The following is a 19,999-nucleotide window of genomic DNA, read 5'->3' as shown; positions in this document are numbered from 1 at the left end:
TCTGTGCTCATGAAACTCCAAGAGACAACACAAAGGCTGTGGCTGAGTTTGGAATTGCATACTACCATACTACTCCTACTATTTCTGCCATATACACATATGGCAGAAGTAGTATGGGTAGTATGCAATTCCGAACGCCGAAGCCTGTTTCTCAATGTGTATTCTTACGTTCTCATGGACTCGTACTACATCATCATCCACTTCACTGCCACAGTCCCTGTCAGAGTCCAATCCTCGAGAATGCAGGAAATTACCCGGATGTGTCCTTGAAATCGAGGATGCATCGGATGGTGACTTGTGGCAATCTTAGACCTCTAGTGGCTGTCTTACAGAGTTTAGATTTTCGCTTTGTTATGAGGTCCTCGTGAGCATGTTGGAGCCCAGAGCGGCCGCCTATATCGCCTGTAGGACGGGCCAGTATTTGTACAACAGCGGGCTGGCCTAAATTACCCAGTGGCCCACCGGAAAAATGCCCGGTGCTCCCGATGGCCAGATCGCCCCTGCTCTGAGAACACTACTCAGTACTCATTCTTTTGTAAATTATTTTATTTCCCCCCTTGTCAAAGCATGAGATTACACATGAGTAAAGCACTATTGAGAAGAAAAAAAATAAAGTTGAGGATTAATATCACACCACACTATTCATAAATAAAAGTAATGACACAATTGGTAACACTTTACAATAAGGTTATTTGTTAACATTATTATACTGCATAAATAGAATACAATAAAATAATATTGACCACTATTAGACTAATTGTATGTTTAAAGTCACTATGTTAAGAAATATATGATCATTCAAAGTTGAAAGGTGATTAAGATCTTTATGCTGACTGCTCACAGCACCTAAAATACACACTTTCCCTTGTACTTTCATGTACATTTTAACCTAACGTCTGTATGTTGGGAAAATATGTTATTTGTCTGAGCGATAAAGTACTTATTTTTAGAGCTTTCTCTAAAAAAAAATCCACTCATCACATTTACAGTGGTTTTATATGTTTTAAAGTTTTGACAATTGTTGCACTGGTGGGGCCCGTTGTCATGATTAAAATGTCTTTTTTTCAACACAAAAATTAGAAATTGAGCCGGAAAATGAAATCAGTGTTATGGTGTGGTGTGTTGCGGGCTGGGTTTGGTGGGTCACTCTGGGCCAGAAAGTCCAGGGCCGCTTTTTAGTCCCTGCCCAATATCAATAATAGGACACCTCTGACCATATTCTCATGTCATTCACCCATCGCGTTATAGTAAAGTTGAGCAGATTTTTTGAGTGTTAAACTGGGACAGGGGGAGGGGTGCAACTATACTTATACACACACAAACACAAACTTGTTTTTATATCATTGTGGGGACTCTCCATAGACTTCCATGCATTTTATGGATTTTATATAGATCTAACAATAATTTCTATCCCCTAACCCTACCCCTAAACCTAACACTCACAGAAACGTTTTTTGCATTTTTACATTTTCAAAAAAACATCGTTTAGTATGTTTAATAAGCCATTTCTCTTGTGAGGAACGCTGGCTGGGTCCCACAATGTAGGTGATCTCAGGTTTTACTATCCTTGTGGGGACATTTGGTCCCCACTATGTAGCATAAATGTACACACACACACATAAAATTGCATGTTTTATTTTGTATTGAGTTTACAACTATTTTAATCACATTTAAGCCTCTTAAACAAATAATTTCCTTTAATGTCATGAACTTGCTTGTAAAATAATACAAGCTATCCTGTTTTAAATTTCATGTCAACTAGACATTTTAACAAATTATTAACAGGTTGAACCCCTAAAAAATGAACACGCAGAATTGCACGTATTCCAATGAAATGCTTGTATTATGAAAAAGCGCAGTGTGTCATAGCTGTCTGAATGTGATCTGCCAGGTCCAGTTTGCCTCTGCAGGTTTCGGAAAAAACAATCATGACAGAAAAAACACCTCACTCGCAATTTTCACATAGTGAAGGGGTGCTGTAGACTCACATCAACTATTGATTAAAAAAATACTTTCTGTGCTCCCACACGTTTTGATCGACTCTTCTCAGTAGCTTCATTACAAAGAGGAAGTTAGATGACAAAATTCGGAAGAGCAGAGCCCGGAAAAGGGGCGGGGCTAAATAAGGTGAATGGCAGATCAAAGGCATTTTCTGGGTTTGTTTACATTTGAATTTTTGACAGTAGGAGTTGGAATTAAAGAGAATTCCGTCGGCCCATCTGAACATTCCATTAATGCAAGTCTATGAGATTTTTCTGACATCTGATTGTTTTCTGTGCGGAAACCGTAAGTCTGGTCAGTTAGAAAAGACATACTGGAGCACACTATTCCAGAACAGTCTGAAGGTCTGTGCCTGTTTGGTGAGTACTCTAGGAGGGATTTTGAAAAAAATCCCTAAACAAAGTTTGTAGAATAACAGCATTTGGCTTCGTTAAGCTAACATAATAAAATTGTTCACACTGCTATCCTTGTTTATATATTTTTTTTATCAATGCTGAAAATAATTATGTATGAGATACCTAGCAATTGTGTGACTGTGAGTCTATCATAATCAGAAAAATAACACTAAAGCCCCCCCCCCTCCATTGTAAGAGTTGGACCCAACTAGTGTCCTGCCATCCGCCTCTAGGTATACGGCGGTGTCACGTGGTACCTGTTACTTTTCCCAGTGCTGTCCAGGATGGGCCAATCACAGTTGTTTATTATTACTGGATGACCCTTTTTAAAAATGCTTTTATAGATAATGCTGAGGTGGATTTCCATTCATGGGTATGAATCTTTATTGCAGATGCATGGAGGATTCGTTTTTCAGAGCATCAAGCGCCCCCTGCAGGAATAAATCTTTGTGTGTCACACAACCCGATCTCATGAAAATTCGTACATATGTTATGAGTTGTCTATTTCGTATGGTCACGCATGATGTTGTTCGCATAAACTCCTACGACTTCATCACGTGCAAATTCCCAGATATCTAATGCGGTAGTAAGCGCGAGTTCTGTGCACAAGGCGTTAAGGACATACTTATTAATATTATGCCTTTACCCAAACCCCTTATCTGAACTTAACCAATCAGTAGAGTGTGTAAACATGATAGGAAGCTGTTGTGTGTGACAGAAGCAAGTAATTGTCATGTAATAGATGGAAATGATGTCCAGAGACGTCACTGGCTGTAGTGAAAGTAGCAGGAATTCAAACGAGTGCAGTCGCACGATATCATACGAATTAGCCAAATTTAGAAAAGTCGTACGAATCCTGACGATTTCGCCGTGAGAGTGTGTTGGTCTCACAAGACACAGTCAGTGGCTGACAACATGTGCAATTTCGGTCTATAGGTCTGTTACCCATAGAAAACATGAAATAAGCTATATCACACCAGTCCCATGTGGAGTCAGTGAAGATGTTAGAGGCGTCCATAGAAATGATCAGTTGTTTTTTCAGGGTGAGGAAAGCAGACAGGCATTTCAGATGAGCAGGTAAAAAAAAATAAAAATAAAAAAAAATAAAAAAAAAAAAATCTGAAAAGGTTCATGTTTTTCTGAAACATTAAAGCTTTTCTAACATTACTTTCCTGAGCCATTTTTGCACCCTTATCCAACTGGAGTCAAAGTGATTTTTTTGTGTGTGGATATTTTAAGTCAAGATATCTTGCTTTAAAAATAATGACACCTGGTTTGATATGTATTATCTACTGTAATACAATGACATTCTGGCATTTTTTAAGTGTGGCCTAAGTGTCCAAATTCTTTTTGGGACCATTGTAAATCTCAATATGAGCTGGTGAAAGGATGCACAGCACAAACTGTTCTTACTAACCATGGGGAGGCACTGTTATTCTTTCCAAGATATACACTTTGTGTACTTTTTGCAGATTATGGCCATGTTCGAAAGGTTTCTGTACTGCCAGATATCTATAGAAAGTCCAGAAGTAGTCCAACAAGGCCTTGGAAGCAAGTTGTTGAATGCAGTTGAATGATGTCATTCATTCAGTTCTTTGTTAGAGAAAAGAGCACACGGATGCAGATGGGTCTCCAATAATAGCATGTAGCTTCCTAAATTGGATTTACAAGTGACTGACAATGCCCAGGGATAGATTAAATGAAAATTCATTCTTCTATATTGACATGGAATATATATTCATTCACAGCATCACTGCTCAAATAACACATTTTATTTGAACACAGCCCAATCTTTAGGCAACAAAACCTTTAAAGTAATGGAATCATTTTAAGCAATATCTTTTAATGGAAAAGTGTAATTATTTATGGAGCACCTTTTCCCTGACGATAACTGGTTTAGAGAAAAGGGTTTTTTAGATGCTGTCGTTGGCTGCAGCTCATTACAGATGCTCAGATTTCTAGTCTGTTTCACAAAACGTCATTATTTTAGGCTTAAATAGTTTAAGCAATATCACTTGCTAGCCTTGAGAATAAAGATGTAATTCTACTGTTTCACCTGCGATTTCCAATTTGAAAAGTTTCCTCACATTGTACGGTATACTGTACAAAACAATTTAATAAACCAATACAAATCAGAAAGGTGATACAAAAGTGCAATATGGATATTTAACATGACAAATTTTCCCAAAAGAAAAGTATTGTAAAAATGACAATTATACATGAAAAATCTCTTATATGTAAACCAGAATACATTTCTACATGTCTACAGGACAGGCAGCTAACCACAGAATTATAAGGCTAAACAAAGACTCTACAAACAATATATTATTAACACTTTACAATAAGGCTCCAATTGTTAACATTAGTTAAAATAAACTAACATTGAACAATACTTTTACAGCATTTACTAATCATGGTTAATGTTAGTTACAACAAATGCTAATACATTTTTTTTAAAATCAAAAGTTGTATTTGTTGACATTAGTTAATGCACTATGAACGAACAATGAACAATTATATTTTTATTAACTAACACTAACAAAGATTAATAAATGCTGTAAAAATATATTGTTCATTGTTAGTTCATGATGATTAATGCATTAACTAATGTTAATGAATGGAACCTTATTGTAACGTGTTACCTGTTATTACAATGGCAAGCTAAAAGACAACATCCACAACAAGATTAATTCAATGTTTCAGTGCAACTTGACACACAAAATTTGTTGCAAATCATTTTGATGTTGATCAGTTCATAGTAATGCAGCGTAGGCCCATAAATGTACTCACTGAAGCAAAACAACAACACTGAATGATTTCTGCTAAAACACATTACATGGTCCCTCGATGAATGAGTGAGGAATGAAAAGTAAACAGATTATTAGATGCAAATATTTACCTGAGTGATGGCTATAGCTTTCCAGAATCTGATATTTAAAAATGAAACCTGATAGATGATCATGCAAATTAAAACAATACAAACAAATTAGTTTCTTTGGATATGTTTCATGATAACCTATTCAGAGAAGCATAATATTGTTTATTATTTCAACAAAGCTATTCTGTTCTGTATTAGAAAATAGTTGAGTCAAATAGATCTGAGGGAACGAATCAACACGCTGGTGAAATATTAAAATATGCATGCTGTGTTAACATTTCACCTCAATAAGCAGCAATATACATATACAACTTAAGGTTTGTGTTTATGTAGCCTATTACAAAAAGCCAAAAACATCCCCATAAGCAAACATTTACCTAATGTAATATTTAATGTACCTGTGACAGAGTTTTTTTTTTTTTAGAGGAATATTCTGGGTTCAATACAAGTTAAGCTCAATCAACAACATATGTGGAATTTCAACTCATCCCTCGTTTATTAACAAAAAGCAAAAATCATAGTTACAGTAAGGCTCTTACAATGGAAGTGAATTTGTTCAGTCCAAAAACATTAAAATGCACAATGTCAATACGTTAACATGATTTTAGTGTGATAAAATGACACTAATCTTATCTGTGTAAAGTTATATCCAATATAACTGCATTGTATTGATCTGGAATCTGGTCAATGCCACAACACTAGTAAATCCCTGATTTGATCTCACTAAATCATGTTAACATGTATAATGTTTATGTCTTGTGGCTATACAGTGGCAAAAAAAAGTATGTGAACCCTTTGGAATTAGCTGGTTTTCTGCATTAATTGGTCATAAAATGTGATCTCATATTCATCCAAGTCACAAGTATAGACAAACACAATGTGCTTAAACTAAAAACACACAAACAATTATAATCTTTCATGTCTTTATTGAAAACATCCCATTAAACATTTACAGTACTGTGGAAAAAGTAAGTGAACCCTTGGATTTAATAACTTGTTGATCCTCCTTTGGCAGCAATAACCTCAACCAAGTGTTTCCGGTAGCTGCGGATTAGTCCTGCACAATGTTCAGAAGGAATTTTGGACCATTCTTCCTTACAGAACTGCTTCAGCTCAGCCATATTATTAGGATTTCCGGTGTGAACGGCTCTCTTGAGATCATTCCATAGCATCTCTATTGGGTTAAGGTCTGGGCTCTGACTGGGCCACTCCAAAAGGTGGATTTTCTTTTTTTGAAGCCATTCTTTAGTGGATTTACTTCGATGTTTAGGGTAATTGTCCTGCTGCATCACCCAACTTCTACTGAGCTTCAGCTGGCACACAGCCACCCTGACATTATCCTGTAGGGTGTCTTGATAAACTTGGGAATTAATGTTTCCTTCAATGATGGCAAGCAGTCCAGGCCCCAAAGCAGCAAAGCAGCCCAAAATCATGATGCTCCCTCCACCGTTCTTCACCGTTGGGATTGTGTTTTCATGTTGGTATGTGGTGCCCTTTTTACGCCATTCGTAGTTCTGCATGTTCTTCCCAAACAATTCAACATTAGTTTCATCAGTACACAAAACCTTTTCCCAGTAGTGCTGTGAAGTGTCAAGGTGGTCTTTGGCAAATTCAGGCATGCAGCAATGTTTTTGTTGTAAAGCAGCGGCTTCCTTCGTGGTGTGCTGCCATGGACATCATGCCTGTTTAATGTTTTCTGTATAGTAGACTCATGAACAGAGATGTTAATCAGTTCCAGTGATTCCTACAAGTCTTTAGCTGTCACTCTAGGGTTCTTTTTTACCTCAATGAGCATTCTGCAGTGTGCCCTTGGAGTCATCTTGCCTGGATGGCCACTTTTAGGGAGAGTAGCCACAGTACCAAATTGAGATAACTTTGAAACCTTTTCCAGCTTCATGAAAAGTAATAATTCTTGATCGTAGGTCTTCTGAAATCTCTTTTAAGTGAGGCATGGTCCACGTCAGCAGATGCTTCTTGTGAATAGTAAACTCAAATTGTTTGAGTGCTTTTTATAAGTCAAAGTAGCTCTAACCCACACCTCCTATCTCATTTCATTAATTGGATGCCAGGTTTGCCAACTCCTGACTCTAATTAGCTTTTGTTGACATCATTAGCCTAGCGGTTCACATACTTTTTTCCAACCTACATTGTGAATTTTTGAATGATGTATTCAATATGTACAAGAACAATACAATAATTTGTGTGTTATTAGGTCAAACAGATTGTGTTTGTTCATTATTGTGACTTAGATGAAGGCCAAACCCGTTTTAAGATACATCTATACATAAATGCAGGTCATTCCAAAGGGTTCACATACTTTTTCTTGCCACTGTACATTGAAACTGTGTATTTTAATGTTTATGGACTGGCCCCATTTACTTCCTTTGTAAGTGCCTTACTCTAACCGTAAATTATCATTACTTATTTTAATTATTTTAATAAATGAAGGACGAGTCTAAGTTTTGTGTTGATTAACATTATACCAAAAATGCTGTCGGATGAACTTAACTTGTATTGAACCTAGAACATTGCTTTAAACTGATGTCAGTATTGTTGGCAACATCTGTATCCACTATTATACACTGAAAGCATATTATACTGTAAGAAACAAAATATGAAATCATCTAAAGACTGCATTTATAAGGAATCATTTGACAATTTACAAAAGCAGACATTTCTAAGCTTTTCTATTGGGTATACAATCTAAAAAGTGGTACATTAACCCTAGTTGATTTTTGTTTGTTTATTGTTTATTCATCCAAATAGTAACCCATAAAGACATGTAACATTAAGATCTATACATAGTCTGCATAGAATTCAAGTACCAGTCAGTCAACACTAGACTGAGTAAGGAGCTTACCGCCTCCTTTAGCACCAGGTTATTTTGCAGCACCAGGTACTTCACTCTGGTTTAAACTTGTTCTTGCTATCAGCTGCAATAAATAGAAAGCATTTCTAAAATCTCGACTTGCAGTTACATGGAAATGCATGCCAACTTAAAGGGCTCCTAAAATCTCACTACAGTATCTATGGAGAAAAAGAGTCATATTAAATAGCGCAAAACGGCAACTAAATGGAATATAACCGTCTTGTGCTGCACTCTTCAACCAAAAATGAAAATTCTGTTATCGCCCCAAAACCAGGTTTGATGTCAATGACATCAACCATCATCTCAAGTGTCTTTGTCACTGACGTCAGACTATGCATTTAAGAACTGCAGCAGAGGTGAAAATTAACAGTGAATACAAAAAAAAAATAAAGCTATCATATGGCTTCAAAAGACTTGGAATATGGTGCACGAGTCGTTTGGACTGCTTTTTTGGTGCTTTTTATCATTTTTGGAGCTTGACAGACCCAGTCCTCATTCACCTACGATGTATGGACAACGAGGACATTCTACACCACATCTTTTGTATTCCACAGAAGAAAGAAAGTAATAAAGGTTAGAAATGACATGAGGGTGAGTAAATAATGGCAGAATTTTCATTTTGGGTGAACTATTCCTTTAAATTCCTGGCAGTTTCTGTACATGCTTAAAATTATGAATAATGAATCTTTTGTACCAGCAATTGTTAAAAAGAAACCACTGCTGCTGTCATGTAAATAGTATTTAAAATGTGCTTGGCACGAAAGTTTAACTAATCACTAGTGAGATGGCAAGATAGTCCACCCTACCTGGTTTAATACCAATTGTCTGAGATGACATGCGATTTAAGCACCACTAACGTGTTGTAGAAATGTTCCGGGTTGAAGTTAAACTCAATTAGCACCGAATATAATTTTGACTTGTCTTTTAGTTTGTAAACAACACAAATTGGGCCTACAGCACTGCACTTACAATGGAATTCTATGGAGCAAGACATTCCTGAGGGTTTAAAAGCAGAAATGTGCAGCTTGTATTTTGTTAAAGCACTTATTAATACTTCTGTACAAAAATATGTTTTATTTGGCTTGTAAAGTCTATTGCAGGCAACACACCTCAATCTCGTCTCTATGGATGTCATAAAATATCGATATATCGATTATTGATTGGCACGTTATTTTATCGATATATTTTTGAGATATTGATATATTAACATTAGCCGACATTTAAAGTAGAAGCCTAATTTGTGTGCTTTTCAATTGCGTAATAGCTTTGGGAAACCACAAGGGGGAGATATAACGTCATAATAAAATTTACTGAAGCCGGTCGCTGGTAGGAGAGGCAGAGTTGCAGTACAAACTAGGTTGTGGTGGATCACTATACACATAAAATTTACAAAGGTTTTTGTACTTCTTCGAAAATAAAAGTGACGTTGATGACTTTGCAGATTAGTGTATGAAACTGGTGTCACTGCGCAAACTGAATGATTAGAAATGAAAAAATGTATTATGAAATATATCTGTGTGTAGCATTGAATAATTTTAATTCAAGCAGTCAAACAGCAAAAAGACAGAGTCGTAGCTCGTCGTCTGTCAGTGGCTGTGCACGTACTGTAATAAAACATAATTGTTTTGAATTTTAAAACGCACCATGTCATCCGCCAGATGCAGCCGGTGTCCTAACCCCTTTAATTTACCCAGTCGCTCACACTTTACCAAAGTTGTGTTGAGAAATATGTTTGAAAAGACAAAGAATATTGTGCAACCAGCAGCCTTATTTATATCTGAAAAAAATCCCGATACATATCGATAATCAATGGGAAAATCTTCCGATTGTCGATGCGTAAAAAAAGCAACGATCCCAAGCCTACTGGTCTCCTTTTTCTTTTGAGTCAGCAACTGGTCAGCCACTAGAAGTCTCAGATTGCAGCGTGTGCCCGTTGCCGATGTCACGTAGTGTGCGCACTTCTGAAACATGCTCCGAAGGATTTTAAACTTGTTTGAAACCTGGCAGACAAGTCGTCAGGGGACCGGCAATGAGCAACAGTAAATTAAATATAAAGAGAGAGCAAGAGGAGAGCAAGGCGCAATATTTTGGTTCTGAAAGTCAAAATCTCATTCATTCATTTCCATTAGCAAATTAATTTTTAATGATGATATATAAACCTTTAAAGACAGACCTACCATGAGCTCAGAGGATACTTTGGTATATGCTTCTGTTGAAGCCATCAGTCCGCATTATTTCAACTGCATTTAAAAAAAATCTTGTTTAATTGCAGAATTCTTGGTGAAGAACTACACTACCCATGATACTGAAGAGAAAGATCCTCCAATCTGAGAATCGCAGCAAACAAAGTGCACCAAACAAGATCTTAAGTGAGCTTGCAGGCCAACTTTCTTGACGCACGGGGAATGACACAATCAAATCGGTCTCCCTACACTCTCCAACTACTTATATATTTCTATATCTGAATATTTTCCATAAAATTAAAATATTTTGCTTCTATACTTTTACTCAACAACTTTAATTCAATAGTTTCATATTTTTCCATTCTTTTTTAAAAAAATTTTTTTTAAATTAATTTGATCCCCTTTTCTCCTCAATTTGGCATGCCCAATTCCCACTACTTAGTAGGTCCTCGTGGTGGCACGGTTACTCACCTCAATCTGGGTGGCGGAGGATAAGTCTCAGTTGCCTCCGCTTCTGAGACCGTCAGTCCGCACATCTTATCACGTGGCTCGCTGTGCATGACACCACGGAGACTCACAGCATGTGGAGGCTCATGCTACTCTCTGTGATCCACGCGCAACTTACCACGTGCCCCATTGAGAGTGAGAACCACTTAATCATGACCTCTTGGAGGTTACCCCATGTGACTCTACCCTCCCTAGCAACCAGGCCAATTTGGTTGCTTAGGAGACCTGGCTGGAATCACTCAGCACACTCTGGATTTGAACTCGCGACTCCAGGGGTGGAAGTCACCCTTTACTCTCTGAGCTACCCAGGCCCCTTTTCCATCCTTTTTAATTAGATTACATCATTCACAATTCTTCATGGGACTGTAGTTCATTCCCTTATTAAATACGTTAAGTACACAGTCTTGTACCTTTGTCTTTTTGTCCGATTTTCAAATACATACAGTATTTGCTTCAAATCGAAGTTTGTAATGTTGCAATTCACCTTGTAGCTGGTTGGTTTGGTTCATGACTTACAACTCTTTTATGGAGGATTTTATGAAATCCCTGTGGAAAACATAAATGGGAAAAATTATTCCAGAACCAAGATGGCTAAAAACATGGACGGGCACTGTTGCTCTCTATCAAGAAGCAAATAAATAAAATAAAACTGCTACCCTTGTCTCCCTAAATGCTGTCACATGAATATTTTCTGATCTTTATCCTATTTTTTCCGTTTTGTACAAATCAGTGTTAAAACAGGCACAAGCCCTTCTTTCATGTTGTTTATTGATATGTTATCATGAAGAAACTCTATCGTTTCTACAGTATGTGTGTGTTTGTGAGGACAAATTTTGGGACAGTAGCTTCAGTTGTGGACGAATGGTCTTGTAGTTGACGCACCCAGTCTGCGATCAGTCATGTAGTGTGTGCACCAAAGCGATTAAAAACTAAAGACTGTGCTCTTGGCTTAAATAGTCTTTTAGAGGTGGGACTACTTTTTGAGATAAACTGTGTCTTTTTGGTATTTTTGCATGTATAATACCAAAATTGCAGGGTTTACCAGCTTTACATAGTCTTGACAGGAGTTGAAAGACTGGATAACTTTGCACAGACCATGTTAGTGTACAATTCTATCATACAAGTCCCATGTTAACATGTATTGTGGCTATACTTTAAGAATTGTATTTTAATGTTTATTCTGGTAGAATGCCCTATAGACTTCTACTCAGGGTTGCAATTAGAAACTCCTGGGCCCGGTGCAAAACATATTCAGCGGGCCCCCCTCCAGTTGTCCATTGTGCAGACAGTTATTCCAATATTCAATCAACGTGCGCTACCCAGACAGCTTCTGTTATTGTGCACTGTCTCTGTGTTTATTTATGTGTCTCCCGCTGAACTGAAATATGGGACAGCTTTTTTGTCCCCACCCCTCTGGGCCCAAGACAATAGGTCCAGTTGTCCCCCCTTTTCTGCGGCCCTGCTTCTACTGCAAGTGCCTTTAATCGAAACACAATTTTTGTTGTTTACAAACTGAGGGGCAAGTCGAAATGATTCTCTGCGACAATTGATTGCATGCCACAGATGCTGTCGATAGAGCTAAACTCGAACTCAGAACATTCATTAATTATGTAAGGACAAGTAGCTTCCTGGTGAACTGCTACATAATCAGTGGAAGCGGCTATTATAGGCCAGACCAGATGGTTATGGATTGGTCCATAGCTACTTTGAGTATTAGTGTGTCACAATCTGTGCTTGAAATGTGTTTCCTGGCTGAGAGCAGTCGTCCTTCGATCCCCCTGTATCTCAGCGGCGTGCAATGCGATCACTGCCCCGTGAGTGCAGCCCACAGGTCTTACAGCACTGTGAACGGACCGAAGGCAGATGGCATCGGCCGAGCCACTGGAGGGTCTGACAGAAGCGAAATGTCAAATGGTCACGTAAACACAACTGACCTGAAAGACAGAGAACAAGCATGAGAGATACTGTAGTGAAGACGGTTCTCAAAGGGTGAGATAAGAGTGAGAAAGCTTTATGCACTAGTGCTCACACACAGGCCAGATAACACATTACAGCTCAGCAAGGGTAGCTACAACCAGTGCACAAAAATAGTTTTCTTAAAGGAATGTTTCGGGTAATGTTTAGTATTACCACAAAAAAAAAAAAAAAAAATAACAATTGTCCCACTCCTTGTTTATAAAAAGGCAAGTAAAAATCACGGGTACATTAAGGCACTTACAATGGAAGTGAATGGGGCCAGTCCATAAACATTAAAATAAACATCATTTTAAAAGTATAGGCACAAGACGTAAACATCATACATGTTAACATGATTCTAGTGTGATAATATCGCTTACTAACCTTATCGGTGTAAAGTTATATCCAATACTGAGATTAGAATGTTTCATTTTTATGAAAATGAAGTTTTTATATTGGATATAACTTTACACCGATAAGGTTAGCAAGTGATTTTATCACACTAAAATCATTGTTAACATGTATGATGTTTACGTCTTGTGCCTATACTTTTGAAACAGTGAGTATTTTAAGTTCCTGGACTGGCCCCATTCACTTCCATTGTAAGTGCCTTCCTGTAATGACAATTGTTTTGTTTTTTTAAATACATGAGGAGCAAGTCAAAATTATTTTTTGTAGAAATCAACATTATGCCACAAATGCTGTTAATTGATCTTGTTTTAAACCCGGAACATTCCTTTAATCTGAATTTTTGTACTGTTGTCCAATAAAGATATCCAAACATTCTTAAAAAGGCTCAATGTATTTTATTTATGTTTAATGCAAGAAAAAAACATTTATTCGCCAATGGGGTAAGTAAAATAAACTTAACTCAAGACAAATTCTCTTATGTCTACATATTCCCAAGTCTTAATATAATGTGCACTTTTGCTTTTAAAGTAAACGTATCTTGTTTAAAAATACATTTTAACTTTAAAAACGAGACAAAATTCTGATAAAATAAAAAATACACTCACTAATAATGCCACTGATGTGAAGCAATAAAATCAAATTAACAAAATACAAACAAATGTATAACACAGAAGTACTGTATATATGATGATGAATGGCTGTACAGCAAAACATATTAAAGATACTCAATGGTATTATCCGTATGTTAAAATGTCACTCCAGAATATAAAACTGCAAAGTCAAAAATTCCATCTGGAGCCTGATAATATTTTTTCCTTTCCCTCAACAGCTATGGATAAATATTTCCAAGCAGGGCAGTTAAGGACACTGATCATTAAAGGTGTAGTCATATTTCTTTTTCAATATCAGGCACTGTGAAATTGAAAAATAATCATTTTTGTGGTTATCTATAATGAAATGCCACAGGTAAATCATGGAATTTTGGTCATAGTTTGTCAGCTGTAATTAGGGTAGCAGTCATTTTAAATTACTTTCCCTGTTTTTCAAAGCATATGTGTTTTTGAATGAGCTATATGGTTCTTTGGAGGTTTAAAAAAAGTTATTGATGTCATCTTATTGTTCAGCACATTGGCATATGGCTTCCATAAAGGAACAGTTCACCCTAAAATGAAAAATTATCTCATTATTTACTAGTGCTGCCAGTCGATTAACATATTAACATATTTAATCACGATTAATCGCATAATTTATGTAGTTAATTGCGATTAATCGCAGATTTTGAAGTGCTGAAATTTGACTCCAGATATACTTCAAAATGCATTTATTTCCTTCTTAGGAAAGAAAACAAAACAATATTGAACAATATAATGCTTTATTAACATTTTCCAAACAAAGCCTTCTACAGTATAAAGATAGAAATGCCGTAAAATATCACCAATTCAAGAAACATTAAACGTTTCCCAAAGTCTTAGTGGGAGTTTGACTAATTGAAAGAACTATTCTCCCCATAGGTTGCATATTTATTGCTAATGGCATTAAATCTCTTAAACTCTCATCCTCCACAATATAAATCAGCCGGCAGACTGTGGCTATCCACTTTGCTACAGCAATCGTGAAGCCATGTTCATGATTCACATCAGGGCATCAGCATCAAGCGCCACTTTGAACTCCACATGAAAAGCGCCTGCAGACAAAAACGTCTCATTCTGCATTTTTGTGATATTTAAGACTTGACATGCTTCTGTAGTAATTAAAATGCACCTTACATAGGCTGAAAAATACTTGATTTCTATCACAAGTCCCATCTGAGCTTGTTTTGTACATCAAATAATGTTAATACGTCCTTTATCCATCATTTAAATTAATCGTTAACGCGTTTTGACAGCTTTATTAATTACTCACCCTCATGTCATGCCAAATCCCATAAGCTGTTTTTTTTTTTTTTTTTTTTTTTTGTGAAACACAATTCTTTTGTTTTTTTAAGAATCTTACACAGCACTTTCCATTTAACAACAGTTCATAATGACCACATTTGTCAAGATCCAAAAAGAAAAAAAAAACATAATAAATGGTTAAACATCACTAGATTATCAATGTATAATAACTTCAATTTCAGACATTTATGGTCACACAAAACTGTCTTATGGTTTCAAAGAGAATATAGCCCATGAGGCTCCTTTTTGAAGCCTGACAGAAATTATTACTATGAACCATTGCATGGAAAGAGCTTTGTAAAGATTCTTCAAAAATGTCTACTTTTATGTTCCACTGAAAATATATTCGCATTCGGGTTTGGAACGAAATGAGAGAGTAAATAATGACTTTTCATTTCTGGGCGAACTATCCCGTTAACGCTCCAGTACATTGATGGTTTTCTAAAGAACTAGAGAATAAAAGGTTCTTTGTGGAACTTTAAAGGTTCTCCTGATGAAATCAGGTGGCAAACCCCCTTCCTACTTCTAATCAGAGTGTTGTGATCATGCACTCATTTTCAATCATTTGAAGAATGTGGGATTTTGAGCTAAAAAGTTAATGAAATGAGAGGTGGGGGGAGCTTGAAAAAAGAAGGTAACATGAGGTGAGGGTGAGGATAGCTTCAGCATGCTGATGAATTTGGCTTCCAGGAGCCTTGACGGTCCAGCTAAATTAAACTTCTGTTATTCTAGTCCTACCATAAAAGGGCTTGATTCCAATAGCAAATCCTGGAACGAACTTCAGTTCTTACTTATTTATTGTTTTTGCAATGATTGCTACAGAAAACCTACAAACAAATCAATATATTGATTCAGCAATCATGTATGCCCTACCAAACTCCAAAACTGATGTTCTTATAACACCTCGAGACCTGAAACAATCCGCCACTTTATGTTAAAGTTTGAAAAAATATTTCTGGTAGGTTTTGTGGTGATACCAAATGAGAAAAAATACTAAGTTAGACATGCCACAAACTCAGGGCCTTTATTTTCTGTGAGAGATTAAAGGGAATGTTCACACAAAAATAAAGATTCTGTCATCATTTACTCACTTTCATGTCTTACCAAACCTGTATGATTTTCTTTCTTCAATGTAAGATAAAAAAAAAAAAAAAAGAAGATATTTTGGTTAATATCCTGTCTGCTCTTTTTCTATACAATGGAAGTGAATGAGGACTGGGGCTGTCGAGCTCCAAAAATGACAAACAAAGTACCATAAAAGTACTAAAAAGTGCCAATGAGTGGTCTGTTTCTCATATAAAACCATCATATGGCTTCAGAAGACTCGTAAAATAGAATATAGCAGTCATATGGACAACTTTGTAGTACTTTTATGATGCTTTTTGTCATTTTTGGAGCTCAACAGCCCCAGTCACCATCCACTTCAGTTGTATGGAAAAGAGCTGATCGGACATTCTGTGAAATATCATCCACAGAATTTATGTTCCATGGAGGAAAAGTAGATCAGAATGACATGAGGGCGAGTAAACAATGATAGAACTTCATTTTTGAGGGAACTATTCCTTTAAATTGCCATATATAATAATAATTCCTTACATTTATTCAGCACTTTTATAGGCACTCAAAGCACTTTACATAGTATTGGGGGAAACTTCTCAACATATATTGCTATCATGGCCTCAGAATATCTCTAGTCTTTATAAAACTAGTGTCTGTTTAAGAGAACACATGTTTACCTTTGTTGGGCATGGTTTTTCTTGTCTGAATGCATGAAGAAAAATATTTTCTCTTAGAATACCATTTATAACACATAATACACTGCTGAGGTTACTTAAAGGGACAGCTTAGTGAAAATGAATATTCTGTCATCGTTTATTCATGCTTATGTTGTTCCAAACCTATATGACTTTGTTTTCTTCCGCAGAACACAAAAGGAGAGGTTAGGAGTGTAAGCCCCCCCCACCCCACACACACACAATGGAAGTGAATGGTAACTGAGGCTAACGCTCTGCCTAACATCTCCTTTTGTGTTCCACAGAAGATAGAAAGTCATACGGGTTTGGAACAACATGAAGGTGAGTAAATGATTACAGTATTTTCATTTTTGGGTGAACTATTCCTTTAATGGTCGTCCAGCAAAAGGTTGATTAAAAGCGTTTTCTAAAGGTAGCCTTGCTAATAGTGACAACAGCAGTATAAAGAAGTTTAAAAAGAGACAAACATTAAAGAAATGCTTTACTGCAAAAATCTCCACAGAAACAAACTATTGCAGAAATTGAATGAATTTCCATTGCATTTCATTTGAATTCCACTTATAGATGTCTAACAGAAGGATTCATTCACATGTCAGTGCTCGTTTTGTCTTAACATGACATGCTGCTGGATCACAGGGTTTGTTGACATCAGTGGGGTCAGTGGGGCTCCAGCTGCACTGGGATCACACGCCTAACCCTCCCTCATCATAACCCCAGCAGACCCTTTCCTTCCCACACTGCCACTCTGTTTAAAGGCACATAGTGGGAGAAGTGACGTTGCATTATCACTCTAGATGAAATCTCAAAGCCCTTGAGCTCAAAGGATCCAAGGACCTCATGTTTAAACATTGCTTTCATACAAATTGGGACACTGAAAGTGTTGCATGCAAACCAAAGAGCATTATAAGAAGCTTTATAAAGAACATGAGAACATGGCATATACTGTATATATTGTATATATTTTTATGGAAGTATGCAATGTTTCATGCATTAACACGCATGTCCTTTAGTTTAAGTGACTCTCATGGTATGAGTGGAAATAGGGTAAATTGAAATCTTGAAGATGGATGGATGGCAAGCAAACAAGCAGCAATACCACACAGGAACACCTGGAATAAAAAGGTAACAGCAGAATTTGCTGCGTGCGAGACCTTCGACCTTTATAACTTCACTGAATAATTTGCATCTTATATAAATCTGTTCATAAATTTGTCCCTGAAAGTAGTCTACCAGTAAAACTCACTGCATGTCCCTTCTTTATCATTGCCTGTAAAAGCTGTTACACTATATGGCCAAAAGTTTGTGGACACCATATGTGCTTGATGAACATTTGATTTCAAAACCTTAGGCATCAATTCCCCCCTTTGCTGTTATAACAGCTTCCACTCTTTTGGGAAGGCTTTCCGTTATACTGTATGTTGTAACATGTCTGCAGGGATTTGCTCTCATTCAGTCACAAGGCTATCAGGGAGGTCAGGAACTGATGTTGGTCGATGGGGCCTGACTTACAGTTGCTGTTCCAGTTCACCCCAAAAGTGATCAGTGGGGTTCAGGTCTGGGCTTTGTGAAGGCCAGTCAATTTCTTCTACGCTAGACACAGTAAACCATTTCTTTACGGACCTCACTTTGTTCACAGGGGCATTGTCATGCTGGAACAGAAAAGGGCTATCCCCAGACAGTTGCCACAAATTTGGAAGCACACAAAGCCCAAGTCATTACATAAAGAAACATTAAGATTTTTCTTTACTGGATTTAATGGAGTAACCAAATTTGATAATTAGAAGGGGGTGTCCACAATCTTTTGGTCATATAGTGTATTTCTTGTCAGGTCACTACACTCACATGACTGCATTCTGCTCATTCATGACTCTTCCAGGGTTCATTCATTCACAGGATGTGTTATTTACAGCAAATTGTTTACTGCAAGGAAAATACAGTAAGTGTACTTAAAAAAAACACAAGAAATATTTTAGAGCTGAGCATAACTAGAAAATCTCATATTCATAATTTTTTTTCTCCCCTTTTTCTCCCCAATTTGGTATGCCCAATTCCCAATGCGCTCTAGGTCCTTGTGGTGGCGTAGTGACTCGCCTCAATCTGGGTGGCGGAGGATGAATCTCAGTTGCCTCCGTGTCTGAGACCGTCAATCCGAGCATCTTATCACGTGGCTTGTTGAGCGTGTTACCGCGGAGACATACCGCATGTGGAGGCTTCACGCTATTCTCCTCGGCATCCACGCACAACTCACCACGCGCCCCACCGAGAGCGAGAACCACATTATAGCGACCACGAGGAGGTTACCCCATGTGACTCTACCCTCCCTAGCAACAGGGCCAATTTGGTTGCTTAGGAGACCTGGCTGGAGTCACTCAGCACGCCCTGGATTTGAACTTGCGACTCCAGTTATGGTAGTCAGCGTTTTTACACACGGAGAGTAGCATGAGCCTCCACATGCTGTGAGTCTCCGCGGCATCATGCTCAACAAGCCACGTGATAAGATGCGCAGATCGACGGTCTCAGAAGCGGAGGCAACTGAGACTTGTCCTCCGCCACCCGGATTGAGGTGAGTAACTGCGCCACCATGAGGATCTACTAGGTAGTGGGAATTGGGCATGCCAAACTGGGGAGAAAAGGGAATAAATTTTTTTTTAAATGGATACTCCAATTTGCAGAGGAGGGAAAAATTTGTGTATACATATATAGGGCTGCCATCACTAGAGGCACTAGACTAGAGGACGGATTGTGTTGTGATATGAGCACTTGGAACAAGGTTGCTGGTGCTGCTCAAATCAAGAAAACTCTGGCCTCTGTTATCGTATGAGGAATGTAGGTATTGCTTTAGTACCAGAAACGGTTCTAGCTTTTAGAATGCTTCGAGTAAATCATTCTCATTAGCGACCAAATTTCACTCTATGTGACTAAAACTGTCTGTGACTAGCCAGTGGCTGGTAGGGCTGGGCGATATGACCAAATATATTATCACAATATATATATTTTTTTCATATCATTCAATATCAATTTTTATCACACTATACATTTAATACCATTAATGGGGAAGGAAATGCATTCCACATGTTTGTTAGACCTCAAGAATGAATGTAAACATAACAT

The 19,999-nt window shown here is 37.3% G+C and overlaps 1 protein-coding gene across 2 annotated transcripts in view; it reads right to left on the bottom strand.

Annotated features, from left to right (window-relative positions):
• Nucleotides 1-2,853: 2,853 nt before the first annotated feature.
• Nucleotides 2,854-19,999, bottom strand: part of LOC127411900 (A disintegrin and metalloproteinase with thrombospondin motifs 7-like) — a 112,405-nt gene continuing 95,259 nt past the window's right edge. Inside the window, exon 24 of one of the 2 annotated variants that reach the window (XM_051647776.1) lies at nucleotides 2,854-12,767. In XM_051647776.1, the coding sequence (XP_051503736.1) occupies nucleotides 12,619-12,767 (149 nt within the window). In that variant the 3' untranslated portion in view covers nucleotides 2,854-12,618. Of the gene's footprint in view, nucleotides 12,768-13,378; nucleotides 14,885-19,999 lie in introns of those variants that run through there. The other variant, XM_051647785.1, reaches the window with a different exon arrangement.

Source organism: Myxocyprinus asiaticus, chromosome 2, assembly GCF_019703515.2.
Source record: "Myxocyprinus asiaticus isolate MX2 ecotype Aquarium Trade chromosome 2, UBuf_Myxa_2, whole genome shotgun sequence".
In the NCBI taxonomy this organism is placed as follows: Eukaryota; Metazoa; Chordata; class Actinopteri; order Cypriniformes; family Catostomidae; genus Myxocyprinus; species Myxocyprinus asiaticus.
The sequence above is the reverse complement of the archived record's forward strand: the minus strand, read 5'-3'. Positions and strand labels throughout refer to the sequence as shown.